Source organism: Palaemon carinicauda, chromosome 1 (assembly GCF_036898095.1).
Source record: "Palaemon carinicauda isolate YSFRI2023 chromosome 1, ASM3689809v2, whole genome shotgun sequence".
Lineage (NCBI taxonomy): Eukaryota > Metazoa > Arthropoda > Malacostraca > Decapoda > Palaemonidae > Palaemon > Palaemon carinicauda.
Window position 1 is genome coordinate 214,088,109 of NC_090725.1, and position 21,699 is coordinate 214,109,807.

Below are 21,699 nucleotides of genomic sequence, written 5' to 3' on the forward strand. Positions count from 1 at the left end.
GTGAGGCATCCGTGTGGATGTTGAGTGATGGAGGAGGGTGTTGGAGAGGAATGGACCTTTTCAGGGCCATTGCTTCCGACCACGGCTTTAGGAGGCGTCGAAGTCTGTTTGGAAGCCGTCTCTTGAGGTCTCTTCGAGCGATGGATGCCGATCGTCTCCAGACTCCCGCGGCATCCTTTAGCTGTGCACGAAGCACTGGGTTTGTCACTGAGGCGAATTGTAGAGAGCCTAGAACTCGTTCCTGCTGTCGTCTTGAAATGCGTTTGGATTTCAGTAGTCGCTTGACAGACCCTGCTATTTCCTTCCTTTTCTTCTGGGGGATGGAAAGGCGGTGTGACTGAAGATTCCAGTGGATTCCCAGCCACTGAAACTTCTGAGCCGGAGAGAGGCGAGATTTCTTCTCGTTGATCTTGAATCCCAGGTGTTCTAGGTACTGGGTAACTTCGTCGCAAGACTTTGTACACTCTTCGGGCGATGGAGCCCAGACTAGCCAGTCGTCGAGGTAGGCCATCACCTGGACGTTTCTTAGGCGGAGCTGTTGTACTATGGCATCCGCCAGCTTTGTGAAGATCCGAGGGGCCACATTGAGGCCGAATGGCATGACCCGGAAGGCGTAGCTTTTTCTTTGGAGTCGAAATCCTAGGTAGGAGGAAGCGTGATGGTTCATTGGAATGTGCCAATAGGCATCCGCCAGGTCTATAGAGACCGTGTAGGAACCTTGAGGCAGAAGGGTCCTTATTTGTTGAAGCGTCAGCATCTTGAATTTGTTGTTCTCTATGAACTTGTTGAGGGGGGATAAGTCCAGAATGACTCTGAGCTTGTCTGAGTCCTTCTTGGGAACGCAAAACAGTCTCCCTTGGAACCTGGTGGACTTTACCTTCCTTATCACCTTCTTGTTCAAGAGGTCTAGAACATATTCTTCCAGAATGGGGGTCGATTGTTGAAAGAACCGCTGGAAGATTGGGGGTGGTTGCACCCAACTCCAGCCTAGACCGTTCTTGATGATGCTGTGTGCCCAAGGATCGAAGGTCCAACGATCCTGGAATTGGCGGAGTCTTCCTCCCACCGGAAGCACTTCATTGCTTCTGGTGTCCCGAGGACTTGTTGCCTCGGCCGCTAGCTCCCTTTCCTCCTCTACCTCTGGAGGGACGACGAGAGGCGTCTCTGCTTGCACCCCTGGACGAGCCTCTACCTCTGGCATGAAAGGTAGTGGATGGCTGCTCAAAGGCAGGGGTGAAGACCGGTGACTGTGACAACACCGGTTGGGGGACCAATTGAAAGGTCTGTTGTGGTTGGGCAACCACTTGGGAGGTAGCGGGTCCCGGAAACTGACGTCGTTGTTGACGTTGCTGGGGTTTCGGCTTCTGAGGTTTCCTCTTAGGCTGAGGTCCATCGTCCTGAGAGGTTTTCCTTTTTCTGGACATGCCCCACTTGTGGAGAAGGTTCCTATTCTCCGTGGCGGCTCTGTCAGTTATTTCCTTGACAAGGTCAGAAGGAAACAGGTGCTTTCCCCAGATGTTGGAGGAAATCAGCCTCCGGGGTTCGTGTTTCACGGTGGCACCGACAAACACGAATTCACGACAGGCTCTACGAGCCTTTATGAAATGGTACAAGTCCTTCATTACCGTGAGTAAGTGGGATTTGGCCAGTACCATGTAGTGATCAGGTACTGCTGTGTCACAGGCCATAACTTCAAGTTGGACTTGATGAGAAAGAGATGCCGCAAGCCTCTCCTTCGTGTCTTGTTCCCAGCGAAGGAGGTGATCATTGAGCTTAGGGAGGTCTTCATTAAACTGACGTCCGGCGACGTCAGGATCGAGCCTACCCACGACGAAAGTATGTTGGACATCTTTCCATTGTCTAGTGTCAGGGGGTGTCACGATGGAGAAGGGTCTGCACTCCTCCAGTGCAGGGCAGGGTTTTCCTTCTTCCGCCGCTTTAAGGCATGCAGCCAAGGCCTTTTCCAAAAATGGAAGAATCGCAGTGTCAGGTGCGACATATGTAGGATGCTTCTTGCTCAAGGCAGGAAGCTTAGAGCAGGTAAAGCCCCTGCTCTTAAATGCGGAGGCTAGCATAGCCTGGGCCTTTGCGAGATCGAACACTATCTCTTCTTTAGGTTCGGTCTCCTCCTTCGAGGCAGGTTCGGAACGAAGCCGGACGTAACAGTCCGGGTAGGCCTCGAAGCTTGGGAAGAACTCCACATCTTCCAACAGGACCGTGCCGATCTTGTCACTAACAAAGATCCTGCCGGTCGCAATAACCATATGCTCTGCATACCTCCACGGGTTGGCATGAGAGCAAGCTGGGAGATCCTTGACCGAGATCTTCTTCGGGTCTCTGGATCCAATCATAGACTTGATGGACTCCTGGTTCTCCTTCAGTCTGTCGTCCATGACAGCTCTAATCAGTCGGATCAGTTCTTGGGTAGAAGAGGAAGGATCCGGGGTCGAGGAGGTAGACGGAATGGACATTTCCGTCGGTGTAGGAGTAGGCGGAGGGATGGACGAGGGAGTAGCTCCAATCTCCGACTCGGTGTATTCCACCTTGTCTTCGTCCTCTTCGGCTCCTTGAGCCATAAGCGTCTTCTCCGTGTCTTCCGAGACGTCAGAGATCTGTTCATCATCCTCGGAATCTAAACGACACTCGTGCATGGACTGAGCCATGACCACATCAGGTTCCACCGTAATTTGGACAGTGGGGATTGCTTCCTTTGGAACCACTGAGTCAGGGGAGGCCTTAGGGAACAACAGAGACCTCAGTTCTTCGGTGGCCAGGTACGGTCCAGTAGCATTTCTCTGAAAACCACGCACCCACTTGCGCAGTTTTTCACGAGCAATGTCTCTAACCTCCGCTGAGGGAGGGTTATGGAAGGCCTCAACTAGGTAGGCCTGGCAGACCGTACATTCCAGTGGATTCCAGAACTTCCAATCCCCTTTCTTGTCTGAGCAAGGGGCGTGAGTCCTGCACGCCGTATGTCCGTAAAACTGCGAGCGTTTCACAGCACAGTAGGCGAAATCGCACTTCATCTGCTCCTCCTGTGGAAGAAAGAGAAAATGAGTATGGGGGAGTCATAGGAATGGCTCTTAAATTAAGTTAATATTAATCATTAATTTTAACTTAAAGAAGGTGTGATGCATAGAGAATGAAACAGTAAAGGAGAACACGCTCCATGCATCTCGCCCGGCTGGTTACCATAGGCTTGGTCCTGGGATAATCCAAATGACCGAGATCATTGGATATAGTTTCCTAGGATTCCCATTATATTGGAACTCCATGGAAAGCCAAGGACAAGGTTGGGATCGAATTCATTCGGTTCCCAGATAAGAGCCAGAAGGCCTCATTAAGGGTAACTGCTTCTGGCAACCAGCCGCGCTAAGATGCACATAGCATGCTGGAAATAGAAGAATGCAAAGAGACAGCATGATCACTAATAGAGCAGTACTAGGTACTGATCTTAGAAGCAAAGCAGCTTATCTATTTGCAAGGTAGGGCTATCTTAGTCTTATGATAGCTACAGAGAGGGGGTGCAAGTATTCTTGACGCCTCCGGGGCATCCGGCAAGCCGCCGGCACGCCGGAGCTCGCTCCAGCATAGATTCTGGCACTAGAACAGACAATTTTCAAAGTCAGTTAGATACCAGGATGGCGGCCGCCGGCACAACGGCGGCACGCCGGCAGGGAGCGGCGGCTCCGGCAGCCGGAGGATGCCGGATTGGTGACTGGGGAAAGGATGGTACAGGTAGTATCGGGTTGCCGGCAGTATATGCCGGCACTCCGGAGATCGACCGGCAAGCGGACGATTAGATAGGAGTAGGAGAGCTGCCGGTAGTAGCCGGCGGCAGCCGGCAGTCCCTCGGTACACGGGGGGCTGGCGGCAAGGGTAGGGAAGTCACCAAGAGGGAGGCAGGTATTGCCGGCAGTAGAGGCGGCAAGAGACCGGCACCCGGATAGATAGAGAGACAGGGGGAGGGGGGAAAGGATGCAGGAAGTACCGTCAGGGTTCCAGACATCCCTCCCCCTCCCTGAGGGGGTGTACCCATGATAGAGACAGGCTCTAGCATCCGTAAGCAGGGGTCACTAGGGACCGGGAGCAGGTAGCCCAAGGGAGGACTAGGGAACACCCAAGAGGGGGGGGGGGGGGGAGACTCCCCTATGCAGAGCTACACTAGTAACTAACCTTATAGGACACTATGAAGGTATATGTACCAGAGCGGACAGCACAGGGAAGCTCGGGTAGCCCTACTCATCCACCCTAAGGAGGATTTGTAGGACAGGGGACAGATGAGTATAAACTAACCTAAGCATAGGCTAGGCTATACAAGAGATAGGTGGGGAGGGAGAAGAGAGGGGTCTTCCCAGGAAGGGTTTCTGTACCAGAGCGGCCACAAAGGGAAGGGAGGACACTCCCTAACCTAAGATTAGGCTGATCGGCTAAAACGGTGCAAGAGTACAGTTTCAGCATGGAACAGAGAAACCTTCCTAACCCGGCCTAGATCAGGGCTAAAAGTCCTGAACTAGGCAAGGAAGAAGACGTATCGCTATCGCAGGAAAGTCGTAGACTATCCTAGCCATAGAGGTAGGCTAGCCTAACCTCACTCTCAGACGCAATCCTAAAGGGGGTTCATTCCTTTAGGGAGGACTGAGAGGCGATATAATACTCTATTAGACAATAAATCCCTTTACTCAGAAAAGGGATCAAGGCTAAATAGAGGGAGTGCCAAGGCAGGGGATGAAGGAAGCATATAGGGGTCCTAAGGTTAGGTTAGGCTAGAAAGAATCACTGACTAGCCTATCCCCTATATGGTCCCTGAAGGCGAAAACATTTGCATCACTAGTCAAAAGTATTGTAAAATAATAATGCCACTATCTTCATAACTTAGTCTAGGATCACTGATAAATCATGCATGAACACTTGTATATAGGCTCCTGGCCTGGGGGCTATAGTAGCCGACTGGTATGAGGTCAATCGATGACCGATAAAAAGCGTCTAAACACGATATAAAAGTTCCTAGCTATGAAGACTAAATAAACTAATGTATTCGATTAGTATATAATGCCGGAAGCGTTGTTGTGGCTAACTAAATAAGACATGCAAAACAACAACGACGCCATAAAATGGCGGGTCCGGTAGAGGCACAGCTCTGCCACAAAACATCAATTATTTCGCGAAATAATATTTACTTTACGGCCAGAGCTTAATTAAACAATACTGGAACCTTGTACTCAACTTTCCAGAAGAAGGCGAGGCTGAAGGTAACGACATAGCGAAGATGCAAAGCGATAAAGTTCACACAAGGGAAAATCCGTCTAAGTAGGGCAGCTACTAAACAAAGGATAAAGACGCGCGTGACGTCATTAGAGCAATGGCGTCCGTTTGTTTACGTCTCGAGTATCAGTAGTAGCCACGAGTGAGATTAGCTGTGGAACGGCTCCCAGCTATTCTCAGCCCTTACACACCGAAGCGTTAACTCTGTTCGGGGTGGAGATAGCTATGTGGCACGACCAGACATGCGTGTCCCCTGTTGTATTACGATGTCTTAAAGGGAAACCTTTGAGATACTCGCTCCAGAAGTTAGAATTCTGTGATAACCTGTGGTTAAATTCTCTGGGAATATCTTAGTAGTCTTATACCCAAGGAAGCTACCAAACAGGAACCTTCCATCAGGACGCCATGGCTTGAGCCCAAAAATATATATATATGCATATATATACACACATATATATATATATATATATATATATATATATATATATATATATATATATATATATATATATATATATATATATATATATATATATATATATATATACATATATATATACATATATATATATATATATATATATATATATATATACACTCTATATATATATTATATATATACATATATATACAGTATATATATATATATATATATATATATATATATATATATATATATATATATATATATATATATATATATATCTATATACATATATATATTTATATATATATATATATATATATATATATATATATATATATATATATATATATATATACAGTATATATATAAGTATGTATGTATGTATGTATATAATTATCACCTGTTACTAGTCCACTGCAGAACAAGGGCCTAAGACATGTCCTTCCACTCGTGTCTGTTTATGGCCTTTCTATGCCAGTCTATACCCGCAAATTTTCATGGTTTGTTTGTTAAGCCATCATCATTTTTATTTCCCTGCTTCTTTTGCAGTCTTCAATGACCCATTCTGTTATTTTTAATGTCCATCTATTGCCGGTCATTCTCATTATATGTCCTCCCCATGTACATTTCTTTTTCATAATTGTCGTTAGTATATTTTCTACTTCAGTTTGTGCTCATATTCATGTTGTTCTTTTTCTGTCTTGTAGTGTTATTCCCATAATTATTCTTTCCATAGCTCTTTTAGTTGGCCAGGGGACCAGCGACCCATTGAGATACTATCGCCAGAGAGTCATTGGATCCTTTGACTGGCCAGACAGTATACATTGGATCCTTTTCTCTGGTTACGGATCCTTTTTTCTTTGCCTACACATAGACCAAACATTCTGGCCTATTCTTTACACATTCTCATCTTTCCTCATTCACATAATAACACTGAGATTACCAAACAATTCTTCTTTGCTCAAGGGGTTAATTACTGTACTGTAATTACTCAGTGGCTACTTTCCTCTTGGTAAGGGTAAAAGAGACTTGTTACCTATGATAAGCAGCTATCCTACAAGAAAGACACTCCAAAATCAAACCATTGTTCTCTAGTCTTGGGTAGTGCCATAGCCTCAGTACCACTGTCTTACATTGTCTTGGGTTAGAGTTCGTATGCTTGAGGGTACACTAGGGCACACTATTCTATCTCATTTTTTTCTTCCTCTTTTTTTTCTTTTAATAGTGTGTTGGGAAGGTTTAATAGAAGGGCTATGGATGCCTGGTGGTTTATCAAGAGGTTGTCTTTTCCTTATTTGTTTCTTTTTCCTTTTAAAATCCTCCCCTTACTGTCCTCCCTTCAGTTGGAGTGACTATCCTGGAGGGTATTTAGCCCTGCATGGTGTATCGGCTCCTCCATGCTGACCAGTTTTTCCGACTCTTCTTCTATAGTATTGTATATGGGTTTGATCAATCACTTTATTCATATTTTGGTACATATTGTTTTAGCTATCATTCTTGATTTAGTTTTTAGGTATGATGTCTTTTCTATTACCATTAAACGGATTTTGAGCGAAGCGAAAAATCTATTTTTGGGTGAGGTAGCCATGTCGTCCTGATGGAAGTTCCTTCGTTAGTAGTTTCCTAGGTTATATTTGAGTACAGTGATATATCCCAGAGAATTTACCAAAGGTATCCAGAATTCTAACTCCTGGAGCGAATATCCCCTAAAGATTTTTAATAGGGGATATCGCATAATATCAGAGGACCTATTCTTGACACGTCGCATAGCTATCTACACCCCTAATAGCGTTTTCGCTTCGAGGGGAAAGTGGCAAGAATATAGGAGAGCCGTTATTAAGGCAACGCTCTTACTGTACTGTAAATAGGTTCCACCCCGCCACCTCGTGGCGCCATCTAGCCATTCTTTGTAGCTTTGTAGGTGTAACAGATACAGTACACTAGGGAGGGAATTGTTATCCTTTGGTCAAAAGGAGGGCGGGTCCATCAGGAGGACATGGCTACCTCACCCAAAAATAGATTTTTCGCTTCGCTCAAAATCCGTTTTTTGGGCTCGGGCCATGTCGTCCTGATGGGAGTTTATCAGAGCATTAATGTATCTGTGGATTTTCAATAGTGCCGTTCATCTCGAGAAAAATTTTCCTCTGGTCTTCTGGACCTAGAGACACTTGATGTTACCGTTATACATCATTCAACTGATCATGTTATATGTCAGTGCTTCCTGCCCCTACAGGGAAGAGTCTGGGTAGACTTTAGGAAAAAACCCGAGGATTGTGAGTTCAAGGAACAGACTAGAAAACAGTTTGTATATTAGTGTCGTCATATACGTAAAACATAGTTTGTACTTAGATGGTATTGATCTGTGTAGGTTACTGAAAAACCTCCTGGGTCTGGTTGTTAATAGAGACAGACAGGTTTATATACATGTAGGAAACCTTAATTCAGTTAGATAAACAGTTTAGTACAATCAGTCCTTACCTGGTTGCTCGGAACAGTAATAACCTTAGTTCCTAGTGTTTTCCTAGATATCAATAGGATCAAAAGATGCTCTGACATTTATATAAAGTTTAGAATATTTGGGGCAAAATGAGACGCAAAGATTCCTACTATTGTTTATTACAAAAATAAAAAAATAGAAATCATGGTTGTAACAATCAATTACAATAACAATTTATGCTGAATGAATCTGCAAAAGAGCATAATTAGTAATAACAGAAATAAATTAAGCTTCACCTGAAAAAGGGAACACAAGCCACTCTATGGGAAATATGTAAAGATTTCACTATGTATTCTGATGTTACAAGGAACACTTTGCATATAAATATGCATGGCACATGTGTCAGTCTATTATGCTTGATGTCACCTGTGTAGTTAGAACAGTCTATAGTGTCGTCACTAGACACATTACTCACATGATATACCTTAAGAGTCTATCATGTACACCCTTCACTAAGAGTCCCAAATAGTGCACTGTTCTTCGCAGAAGTCAGGCGGCAGGTTTTAGAACACTACCTGCTGCCACCACGAAATGCTTTATCTCCTGTAATTGCTTCGCGTAGTGTTTGAAGAAAACTCTGGATGACTTCCATCCAGTATAAGCGCGAAGGCTTTCAAACAACATAGTCTGAAAGAAATTTAGAGACGAGGCGACTTTCCTCGGATCATGACCTGCGGGTGTACTGTCTGGATCCGCCCTGCGAATAAAATAGGTGATTTTTGCCCTTATCTGTTTCAAGGATAACGTTGAACTTGATGTTTCTCCCCTGAAAAGCTGACCTCCCTTAAAGTCTGAAGTTCGACGAAGATAGACCTTTAGGCATTCCACTGGGCAGAGGGATGCTTCTTCCTTCAGAGGGCAGATTCTCCAGGGACCCCATCTCTTAGTGGGCAGCTCGTTCTTGGCGAGAAACGTTGGGTCCGGAAAGAGGTTCAGTTCTCCGCAGTCTGTGAACTGAATGTGGCCATCATCCCTCGAGAGGGCCACTATTTCGCTGACTCTGGCTCCCAAGGCTAGTGCAAATAAGAATATCACCTTTTGAGTCAAGTCCTTTAGCGAACAATCTTCATTGTTCAGAGTTGATGCTAAGTGAAGAACCTTGTCCCGAGACCATGAAATGGGCTTTGGAGGGGCTGCGGGCCGAAGTTTAGCGCAGGCTTTGGGATTCTTGTTGAAGATTTCGTTAGAGAAGTCTACCTGGAAGGCGTAAAGCACTGGTCTGGTTAGGGCAGATTTGCACGTAGTGATCGTATTGGCTGCTAGACCTTGTTCATGGAGATGGATGAAGAAGGACAAACAAAAATCCATAGAAATCTCCTTAGGATTCTTTGCCTTGACAAAGGTGACCCATTTTTTCCAGGAAGACACATATTGTCTTCTTGTTGACTTTGACTTGTATTTTTCTAAGAAGTCAATACTGTCCTTTGAAATCCTGAACCTTTTTTTGACTGCTAAGGTGAGAAAATCATGAGATGAAGGTTCCGGGACTTCTGTGATGAAGCTGAGACAGTCAATTTCTGCACTTGCTGAGTCAGAACTGGATCCGGCAACGGGATCAGCTTCAGGCGTACTTCCGTTACTAGGAGGAACCAAACGCTGTTGGGCCACTTGTGGGCCACTATCGCTGCTGTCCCGTGAAAGGATCTCAGCTTGTCGAGGACTTTCAGCAGAAGGTTGGTTGGAGGGAACAGGTATATCTTGGACCATCTGTTCCAGTCTATAGATATCGCATCCATTACTTCCGCTAGAGGATCCTCGTACGGGGCTACATTCCGGGGTAGCTTCGTGTTGTCGCTCGTTGCGAAGAGGTCTACTGTATCTGCAGTCCTGGGACTTTGCGTAAGATGAAGGAGAATGATCTTGCATCTAGGGACCATTCCGACTCTACTGGGTTGAACATAGAAAGAGCGTCTGCCGTCACATTGCGGAATCCTTGAAGGTGGACTGCTGACAAGTGCCATCTCTTCTTCTCCGCTAATCGGAGGATGGCCAGTATTACTTGATTCAATTGAGGCGATCTCGAGCCCTGTCGATTTAGGCATCTAATTACAACCTCGCTGTCTAGGACCAGACGGATGTGGATCGAGCAGCGAAGTTTCAGTTTCTTCATTGAGAGAAAAACTGCCATGGCTTCCAGAAAGTTGATGTGGAAGGTTTTGAAGAGGGGAGACCAGGTTCCTTGGACTTTCCGATGATGAGAGTGGCCTTCCCACCCTTCCTTTGAGGCCTCCGTGTGAACGGTGGCTGATGGTGGAGGTGGTTGCAAGGGTACCTTCTTCTTTAGGTTCTTGACCTCCGACCATGGCTTGAGTAGGGATTGCAGACGATTTGGTATAGGTTTCTTTAGATCTCTTCGAGCATTTGATGCAGATTTTCTCCAAACTCCTGATGCATCTTTTAATTGTGCTCTCAACACTGGATATGTCACCGAGGCAAACTGGAGGGACCCCAACACGCTCTCCTGTTGCCTTCTTGATATCCGGGCGGATTGAAGGAGTCTCTTGACAGATCCCGCTATCTCTTTCCTCTTCTTTGATGGAATGGAAAGGCAGTGTGACTGTAAGTCCCAGTGGACACCCAGCCACTGGAACGTCTGAGCTGGAGAAAGACGAAACTTTTCCAAGTTGATCTTGAATCCTAGATGTTCCAGGAACTGGATCACTTCCTTGGAGGCTTGTGTGCACTCCTCCTTGGATGCTGCCCACACCAGCCAGTCGTCCAGGTAGGCTACTACCTGAATTCCCTTTAGGCGTAATTGATGAATGACTGCATTCGCAAGCTTGGTGAATACCCTTGGGGCTATGTTTAGGCCAAAGGGCATGGCTCTGAAGACGTATTGTCTTTTCTGTAGTTTGAACCCTAGGCAGGGGGAAACTTGACGGTTGATTGGTACGTGCCGGTACGCATCCGTCATGTCTATGGAGACTGTATATGCCTGTCTGGGTAAAAGGGTCCTTATGTGTTGAAGCGTCAGCATTCTGAACTTGTAGTTCACTATGAACTTGTTGAGTGGTGATAGGTCCAGAATGACACTGAGCTTTTCTGAATCCTTCTTCGGAACACAAAATAGCCTTCCTTGGAATTTGATGAACTTCGCCCTCCTTATAACTCTCTTGTTTAAGAGTTCCTGAACATATTCTTCCAATATGGGGGTTGAGTGTTGGAAGAATTGAGGGAAGTTGGGTGGAGTTGTGTTCCAACTCCACCCTAGTCCATTCTTGACTAGGCTGTGGGCCCAGGGATCGAAGGTCCAGCGATCCCGAAAGAGAAGCCTCCCTCCTACCGGTAGCATCTCACTTTGAGTGCTCGTTGGAGGACTTACCTCCTTGGCCACGTCCACGTCCACCTCTGTTGCCCCTGCCTCTGGAGGGGTGCTTAGAGGATCCTCAAAAGGAACCTCGAGACTTCGGCCTAAAGGTCGTTGACTGCCTTTCGAAAGCTGGGGTGAAAGCGGGCGACTGCGTCGCCACCGTCTGGGGGACCAGCTGGAAGGTGGTGGTTAGCTGTGCTACCGTCTGTTGAACCTTGGCCATGGGAAGCTGTTGTTGTTGCCTGGGACGAGAGGGCACTCTTGGTCATTTCGTCTTCCTTTTTGGCTGGGGACCCTCATCAGTGGAAGACTCCCTCTTGGAGGACAAGCCCCACTTGGAGAGGAGATTCCTATTCTCCGTTGCGGCTTTGTCCACGAACTCTTTGACCACCTCGCTTGGGAAGAGGTCTTTTCCCCAGATGTTGGAAGCTATCAGCTTCCTTGGTTCGTGCCTCACTGCAGCCGAGGTGAACATGAAATCCCTGCAAGCCCTTTGGGCTTTAATGAAATTAAACAGGTCTTTGGTGACCGTCGCCAGATAAGCCTTGGCGAAGACCATGTACATGTCTGGGGTTTCCGATATGCTTGCCATTGTCTCTAGCCCCGTCTGCAGAGACATAGAAGCGGCAAGACGTTCTTTTGTCTCCTGCTCTCTGCGCAGGAGAAAGTCCGACAACTTGGGGAGGTCTTCACCGAACTGTCGTCCGGCAATGTCTGCCTCCAGCTTCCTGACTGAGAAAGTGTTGTGAACATCTTTCCAGTCCGCATCATCCGATGGAAAGGTGAGGGAAAAGGGTCTACACTCCTCGAATGTAGGACAGGATTTCCCTGCCTCAACCGCCTTTAAGGCAGCCTTAAATCCTTTGTCCATAAAGGGAAAGGCACGAGAGGGATCAGCAATACAGGAAGGGTGCTTTTTGCTGAGAGCCGGCACCTTGGAGCTAGTAAAGGCCCTCTCTTTCAAGGTGGTGGTAAATAAGGCCTGGGCCTTGGGGAGGTCAAGAACGATGACCTCCTTCGGCTCTGTCTCCTCTTTGGACGAAGGTTCCGTCTTCAGGCGGACATAGCAATCCAGATAGGGCCCTTTGCTGGGCCAGAACTCTACATCGTCCACTGGGACAGTGCCCAGTTTCTCGGAGAGGAAGATCTTCCCCCCTGACATCGGCATATGCTCCGCATACCTCCAAGGATTGACGTCAGAGAAAGCAGGAAGATCCTTGATGTTTAGCTTCTTCGGGGCTAAACGCGTCGCCACGAGCTGGTGCATCTCCGTCCGAAGAGAAGCCTCCTTCTCCGACGATTTCTTTTGCATGTCCTGGAACATGGAAAGAAGTGAGTGCAGCGTACTCGTGATCGAATCTAACTGGGGGGCAGAAGAAGAGGTCGAAGGCACCGGCTCGGCCACCGTAGCAGAAGAAACCGAAATCGTTTCGGGTTTCTCGGTCTCGCCTTCAGGGGGTACGTCATCCTCCTGTTCCAGTTCTTCCACTAGGAGATTGTGTTCAGTCTCCTCTGAGACAACTGACATGTTGTCCTCAAGTTGGATGCCCTTCAAGGCGTCCGATACAACAGATTCTATCGGAATCTGGACGAGGGGAACCTCGGGTTGAGCGTGGGAACGATTGCATCCGAAGATGCCCTAGGAAACAGACAGTCCCTCATCCTTTCGTTAGGAAGGTATGGGCCAGAGGTGTTCTACTGAAAACCCCTGACCCATTTTCGCAGCGTCTCTCTTGCTGCATCCCTTGACTCTGTAGACTTTTGATCATCAAAAGCCTCCTTAACAAGTTTGTCACAAACGGTACATACCTGTGGGTCCCAGTATTTAAGAGATCCCTTCGTGACTGCGCAACGAGCTTGGGCCCTGCACATGTCGTGGCTGCAGAAATTGTTCCCGCACTCGGGAAGCTCCTCCTGTAAAGAAAGAAAAGCATATAAGTATTCGGTGAAATTCTCAGATTTCATCATACATATTTTTCAAAAATATATAGCTTAGGATAGGGTAAGCTAGAAAAGGAAAAGACATCTATTTGTGTCTCCTGTCCAGCCCATTGCTGTGACTTCCTTCAATATTGAATACTAAATTCCTAATGAATTTGGGAAGATAATATCCTTGGATATACAGTGTCTTCTTAACACTGTCTTCTTGATTCAATATTGGGGAATTGGTAATGGTTGTAAACCATTAAAAAGGCAGAGAGAATCGCTCTCTTAAATGTGATGGTTTCACAATAGGCTGCCCATAAGCACCTTGTAGGTTGGAAAAAAATTAGTATGGGCTACAGCACTGACTACCGGCGGAATGCCGCCAGTACTGCCGTGCCTGCCGGCACATGCCGGCATGTTCTGGTCTATGGAAGGTAAGCACTGCCTTCATAGTGATGGGTGGCAGGTCGCCGGCAGTTGCTCTGCCGGCGGCATGCCGCCAGTACTGAATGCCGGCAGGTTCCAGGCTTATGGAAGGCAAGTACTGCCTTCAGGATGATGGGCGGCAGGTCGCCAGCAGTTGCTCTGCCGCCGGCAGCCAAAGGGTCCTTCTATCAAGTAGGACCCGGCGGCAGCCGGCGGTTAAATGTCTAGACTTTGGGTGGCCGGCCGCCGGCAGACAACATAGTTGCCAGCGGCCGGCCAGAGTATGCCTATTGCCTTTGGTTGTCGATCAGCGGCGCCCATGGCAAGTGGCGGCAGAGCTAACTGCCGGCAGGCGTCTAACATGGCTGCCGGAAGTCGGCCCAGAATGGGGAAAGGCAAAGGAAAAGAAGGATGGAGGAAGGCAAGGCTCAGCCTTGCCGGCCTACATCCGGAATGAGGTTCAAATGGAAGGGGGAATTAAATTCGGGCTTCCATCCGACCATATCCCATCCATATTGGTAGCATGGGTATGGAAGGCAGTCCAAGGGAGGGCTGAAGAACACCCACGGAAAGATGGGGGCTCCTGCCGGCAGCCGGCTCAGCCGTCGGCAGGCAGGAGACCCCAGGCCAATTCTTCAGACTACCCATAGGGTCGAATGTAGAATGACGGCCAGGGTATGTGATGGCTAGGCCAACAGAAAAAGGACAGCAGGGGAGGGGCAAGGGTCCTATAGGTGAGGTAATACCCGAAGGCACTACCGACCTGGGCGATTCTGATCCCATAGTAGACAACCTCATAGCTGGGGAATTCAATTCCCCAGGTTGGGTTAGTCTAGGTGAGAAGGCGACACCCAGGACGCAATCTCAAAAGGGAACGGAATCTCGTACCAGAGATCTTAGGCAGGGGAAGAATTCAATTCTTCAGCTTAAGATCTACCAGCACAGGACTGTCTGCTAGGCCAAGGGAGGAGACTTTGTCATATAAGACCTCCAGGGTATGGCCTAGGGAGGACTAGCCTCCTGTAAAGGCAACCTAACCTGACTTAGGAAATCATTTCACCAAGACGGACGGATGCCAAACACAGACATTCTACTCTGATGTCCCGTTCTAAGCTCGAAACCGACTCAGTGGTTAAGAGAAAGAAACAGAACGCCCCAGTAAAGATTTGCCAGAACTCAGTTCATGGCAAAGCTAACCGAGGGTAGCCTAGACTAGTCAGAGGGAAGAGGAATTGCTCTTAAATCCCACCAGGAGATTGGTATTGGCTTGAAAGGTAGTGGAGGTGTCAGTCTTCCCTCAAAAGACAATACAAGAGCTATTGGGGACATGTATGAAAGTATACTAAAGCCCCTAGGTTAGTAGCCTAGGTGCAGTGAGAATCGTTCACCTAAAATCTCTCGTATACTATCTTGGAAGAGGAAAATTTTATGCAGTAATATCTTCAATGTATAAAATATTGCCTGAGCTTCAGTAAAACTTTACCAGGAAGGTTATATCATGCATGAAGAGTGAAGGTGCCTAGGCTAGGAAGCCTAGCACTCGTGAGGCTCGATATACTTAGCCAAAATCACGACAACAAGGACATAATATAAAAATCCCTAGCTAAATTGCTAAATAGCTAAAGTTAAAAAGCAAGCGATGCTGGGAAAGTCGTTCTGGCTAACTAAATGTACAGAAAGAACGACCGCGTCCATGACGCCATCCGGCTGGCAACAGCTCTTATTACGTTAATTACGATCTCAATCGAAGAGTAAAACTGGCAAGAGCTTACATTTACACAATTCAAAAATATTACTTAACTTTCCAGAAGCAGATGAGGCTGGTGAAGACATCATAGTAACGAAATAAATCCAAAATAGCGAGAGATAACACGGGATAAACACCGGTCAGCAAAGCTACAAGGGAAAGAATGGCTAGATGGCGCCACAAGGTGGCGGGGTGGCGCCTATTTACAGTACAATAAGAGCGTTGCCTTAATATCGGCTCTCCTATATTCTTGCCACTTTCCCCTCGAAGCGAAAACGATATTAGGGGTGTAGATAGCTATGCGACGTGCGATATTCCCTATTAAAAATCTTTAGGGGATATTCGCTCCAGGAGTTAGAATTCTGGATACCTTTGGTAAATTCTCTGGGATATATCACTGTAGTCAAATATAACCTAGGAAGCTACTAACGAAGGAACTTCCATCAGGACGACATGGCCTGAGCCCAAAAACCATAAATTCTTATGCTGTCTGGAGACAATGAGCTAAACTCGGGACCAGTACATCCTAAATTTCGTTGATGTCGTGTACTGTATTGCAATATTCGTGGTCTTCAAGCAAATATTAAAGACCTTACAATTGCTTCCAGATAGTAAAATATTGTTTTGTACCCTTATAACTGGTTTTAAAAAGCCAGTAATTTCGAAACGGGATGTCATTCCTAAGGCCAAGGAAATGGCAGTGTACATTAGGACTGAGTACCCTGCTTCTCATATGTCCTGCTATGAATAAGGATGTCATGAGATTCAGGTAATAAAAGTTTGCAGCAGGCATAACAACTTTTACTTGTGTTTGATCTACCTTAATCAAAAAATAGATGATTATATCTTTGATTGCTTTCTTACCATCATGCCCAAGATACCAAAGAAGATGACAGAAAAGCGTCTTTTGTCTTTGTTAAATTCTATTTCTCCTACCGATAGCCATGGCTTAAGAACTTTAGACTTTGCCTCTGAATCAGGCTGTGAGCAACTCATAAGTGAAGCTACTCACAGGTCTGGTAACTGCTTGAACCTCGGATACACTGACTTCCCTGGCGTCATAACAAGTAAAGTTGGTTCTCCAGTTGGGATATCTGATCATGCCTTGATTTCATTAGTAGTGAAGACAGCAGCCTGTCCCTGATATATCATACTCATGTAAGATTTATATTTCAATCCTCCAAACCTATTACCAGTTTTTAGTTTGTGTGGTTTTTAATGTTAGATAGATCAGTTGTGTCCAGGTATGTCCTCTACTGATTTTACGTTTGCTTTGTATGGTAAATGTTCAGTAAATAGGTTACTTTTCTTCATTCCCACCGTTAATCCTACATTAAGGGGTCAGTTGCCTGATGAGCCCTCTATCAAAGACTTCCTCTTCAACCACATCTCTTTTCTCCAGGTCATCATAAACCTTATCTTGCCATCTAATTCTCTGCTTCCCTCTTGATCTTCTCCCCCTAACAGGTTCATCTCAAGCCCTCCCGACCATTCATCCTCAAAGCATGACTACACCATCTCAGTTGTGACACTCTTATCACCTTTGTAATCTTCACTATGCCTACCATTCTTATTTTATCATTTTCCAATCTTTCAAGTAGTAATGTTATCATTAATCACCTCAGCATTCTCATTTCTGGTCTCAAGCTTTGAAACAAGAATCCAAACTGAAGGGATTTGACCGAGTATATGAAGCATATTCATGCCTAGACTGTTTACTATAAGAGACCAAAGATGGCATGTGCAACTGGAGTGGAGAATGGAAATTCTAATTCTATAATGATAAAAGTCAAAAGAAGAAAGATAATTTTGTTAAGGAAGCTAAGTAAACCCTTGCTAAGTATTATATTGAGATATTTTTTTTTATCAAAATTCCATTCTTCTTTCAATTCAATTCTCCAACTCCACAAAAGATGAATCAACATTAATGTCAACCCCAAATAAATAGCCTAACACCATTGCAAGAACATGAGTAAACCTATGATGTTTTTCAAGACTGAGAATATTGAACAAACACAATTCATCTAACTGTTATCCTGTAGACCAACAAACTGCATAGAAATGTACATAGCACTTTTCAAAACAACATAACATTCCAAATAATCCAAGAATCCTGGTCCCAACATTAGCATTAATTGTGAACTTCAATCCCATCTACAATACTTTTCATTATTCAACATCACTGTCCAATTGTTTAATAAATTATAGGTAAAAGACTTGGATATGAACCTGGAAATCATGCTGAAGTGTTGAGTCCCTCAGCAATTCTCAGCAGCCCTTTCACTGAATTGGAAAAGAGGGGAGAAAGTTTTCAATTTTGTTTTAAGGTGAAATACCTTCATAACAACATTAATAAGTAAAAAAATTAGACTTACTCTTCTGCAAGTACTCTCAGTGCATCAATGTTAGTCCTTTGCAGTTCCTTTTCTAGTCTTAGTCCGGTAGAGTAATTTTCTGTCGAAATGCATGCCAAAAATACTAGGCCTTGAAAAATTGTTACAGCACACATCTGAAAAATAGATATTTATCATGTAATAGCTATAGTTAACCCTGTTTATAGCAAAATTCCAAAATCTTTTACTATGATTTTTATCAACTTGCTCATAACTCTTACTGCTTAATTGATAATTTGTAAGAAAATAATTGATTATAGGTTTTTTATCTTTAGACAATTCACAAAAATAACAATGTAGTAATATATTTTTTACATCTAAAGAACAATGTTAAAATTCAACAGTACCAGTAAGTCACTTGATTTACATTTCCGTTATCTAACATCAGAAGTGGTAATAAAAGAATATATACAAATATAATATCTTATGGGCAGTATGTTGACCAGGGCACTAGCCACCCATTGAAACACTACTGTTAGAGAGACATTGAATCCTTTGACTGGTCAGATAGTAATACATTGGATCCCTCTCTCTGATTACAGCTCATTTTTCTTTGCCTACACATAAACCAAATAGTATAGCCCATTGTTTACACATTCTCATCTTTCCTCATACACTTGACAACACAGATCTTACTACAATTCTTCTTTGCTCTAGGAGCTAATTTTTTTAAATTGTGTGTTGGGCAGGCTTCATAGAAGGGCCATGGATGCCTGGGGGTTTATCAAGAGGTTGTCGATTCCTTATCTGTTTCTTTTTTCTTTTCAAAACCATCCTTATTGTCCTCCCTTCAGTTGAAGTGGATAGCCTGGAGGGTATTTAGCCTTGCATGGTGTATCGGCTCCACCATGATGACCAGTTTTTCAGACTTTCTTCTATAGTCTATGGGTTTGATCAATCAAGTTATTAATAACACATTAAAACCGATTGTTTTATTATCGTTCTTGTCAATTTAGTTGTTAAGTATGATATATCTTCTTTATTACCATTAATTCTTATGCTGTCTGGAGATATTGAGTGAAACCCGGGACCAGTAGGTCCTAGATTTCATTAATATCGTATACTGTATTGCAATATGCGTGGTCTTCATGCAAATATTCAAGACCTTACAGTTGTGTCCAGACAGTATGATATTCTTTTGTGCTCAGAAACTTTGGTTTCTAATATGAGGCATTCATCTGAGCTCCTTATAACTGGTTTTAAGAAGCCACTAATTTTGAAACGGGATGCCATTCCTAGGGCCGTGGGAATGGCGGTGTATATCAGCACAAAGTACCCTGCTTCTCATAAGTCCTGCTATGAATGTGGATGTCATGAGATTCAAGTAATAAAAGTTTGTGGCAGGCATAATAACTACTATTTGTGTTTGATCTACCGGAATCAAGATATTGATGATTCTATCTTTGATTGTCTTCTTACCATTATGGCTAAGACACAAGAAGATGATAGAAAGGCCTCTTTTGTGTTTGTTGGTGATTTCAATGCTCACCATAGGGAGAGGTTAAATTCTGTTGCTCCTACCAATCGCCATGGCTTAATAGCTTTAGCTTTGCCTCTGAATCATGCTGTGAGCAAATCATAAGTGAAGCTACTCACACTTTGGTAACTGCTTGGACCTCGCATACACCGACCTCCCTGTCGTTATAATAAGTTAAGTTGGTTCTCTAGTTGGGTCATCTGATCATGCCTTGATTTCATTAGTAGTGAAGACTGAGCAGCCTATCCCTGAAGTATCATACTCGTGAAACACTCATGTGAGATCTCAAGCCGACTGGAATGGGATTTTGTGTGATCTTTTGGGCTTGAATTGGTCACAATTTTATAGTAGCATTGATCCTGTTGTCCCTTTGAATGAGAATCTAGCCAACATAATTGATAGGCGTATCCTTTCTCATGTGCTAAGATACTGAGTGAAGAACAAACCCTGATTCAATGAGGATTGTAGACATGCTTATTTGGAGAAGAAGGAGGCCTATCATCTTTGGAAGGGTAACAGATCAGATGTGACTTGGAATAACTATTACTCAGCTTAGAGCTTTTGCTCAGAGAGTTTATGCTTCAACTAAAAAGGAATATAATTTAACCATAAAAGAAACCCTTTCTGGTACAACCCAGGATCACAAGTGGTGGACTATCCTTAAATCTGCACTCCTTGGTGTAGATGCAATAGTTCCTCCTTTACTTGAAACACAAGGCTCTGTCACTCATTGTATTGCCCAAAGGAAAAGGCACTTTCGGCTGATGTGTTTGACACTAAACAGAGTAATGAGAAACTTTATCTTCCCCCTCCTTGTTTTCCTGAGGCTAAACTAAGTAGTTTAGCTTTTCGATCTCATGAATTTAAAGCTCTCTTGGTGGACCTTGAGGCTTATGGAGGTGTAGACCCAAATGGTATTTTTCCTTTGTTTTTTTATAAAGACTGCATATTTCTTAGCTCCAATGCTATCTGTTATTTTAAACAAGTTAGCAAGAAGAGGAGTTTTTAGCACTTGTTGGAGAATGAGTAATGTTACTCCACTATGAAAATGTGTTTGTGGTAGCTCAAATCCAACTGATTACTGCTCAATTTCCATAAGTCCCATATTATCTAAAGTTTTTGATGTGTCGGCAAAACCTCTTGATAGGTTTGCTGAAGGTAATCATCTGTTCCCTAGTTTGAAATTTGGTTTTCGTAAAGGCCTTGGAGCATGTGATGCCCTTCTTACAATCTCCAATGCTGTACAGAAATCCTTTGATTGTCGTCAGGAAGTTTGTGTGATTGGCTTTGATTTTAGTGCTGCCTTTGAACGTGTTTCATGAGGACCTTGTTTTCAAACTCAAACAGTTTGGAGTGGGTGGGTCATTTTTAACATCATTGTTGAATTTTTAAGTAATAGATCAAAAGAGTTGTTGATGGGCACCATAGTGAGTATAGGAATCTATCTAGTGTTTCTCAAGGTAGTGTTCTTGGCCCATTACTTTTTATACTATATACGCGACATGTGGTTTGGCCTAGAAAACAAGCTTGTTACATATGCAGATGATGCTACACTCTTTACATTAATTCCATCTCCTGAATGTAGATCTGTGGTTGCTAAATCCCTTAATAGAGATCTAGCTAAAATTAGTGTATGGTGCAAATTATGAGGCATGAAGTTGAATCCTTATAAAACTCAAAGTATGCTTGTAATTCAAGTAGATCAAGTACAGTGGCTCCTCAACATTCAGATCTGAGCATTGATAAAGTTTCCTTAACTCTGTATGACTTAAAATTTTAGGTGTGATTCTCGAGAGCAAATTTACTTTTGAGAAACACATTAGTTCTTGTGTCTTCTTCAACTGCATAAAAATTGTCTTTTTCAAAGTCAAAATTTCGGTGATCAATCTATTCTGAAGCAGCATTTTAATTCGTTCATTCTACCTTCTTTCAAGTACTGTTCTCCTGTCTGGCGTTCAGCTGCTGATTTTCATCTTAATTTGCTGGACAAAAACATACAGTCTATTAAATTTCTTATTCCTGATCTTGATATTAATCTTTGGCACTGTTGTTCTATTAGTTTGTTATGTATGATGCATAAGATTCTCCATAATTCTGATCATCCTTTATATTCAGATCTTCCTGGGCAGTTCAATCCAGTTCATAATAATATGCCTGCAGTTAATTCTAATAGTCAGGCCTTCTCCATCATGAGGCTCAATACAACACAATATTCTTGAAGTTTTATTCAA

At 44.2% G+C, this 21,699-nt stretch overlaps 1 protein-coding gene across 1 annotated transcript in view; it reads right to left on the bottom strand.

Annotated features, from left to right (window-relative positions):
* The window catches only part of LOC137653989 (BRCA1-associated ATM activator 1), a 379,147-nt gene that overhangs the window by 145,141 nt on the left and 212,307 nt on the right, over window positions 1–21,699 (bottom strand). Inside the window, exon 11 of the mRNA XM_068387628.1 lies at window positions 17,974–18,107. Coding sequence (XP_068243729.1) covers window positions 17,974–18,107 — 134 coding nt within the window. The remainder of the gene's footprint in view (window positions 1–17,973; window positions 18,108–21,699) is intronic.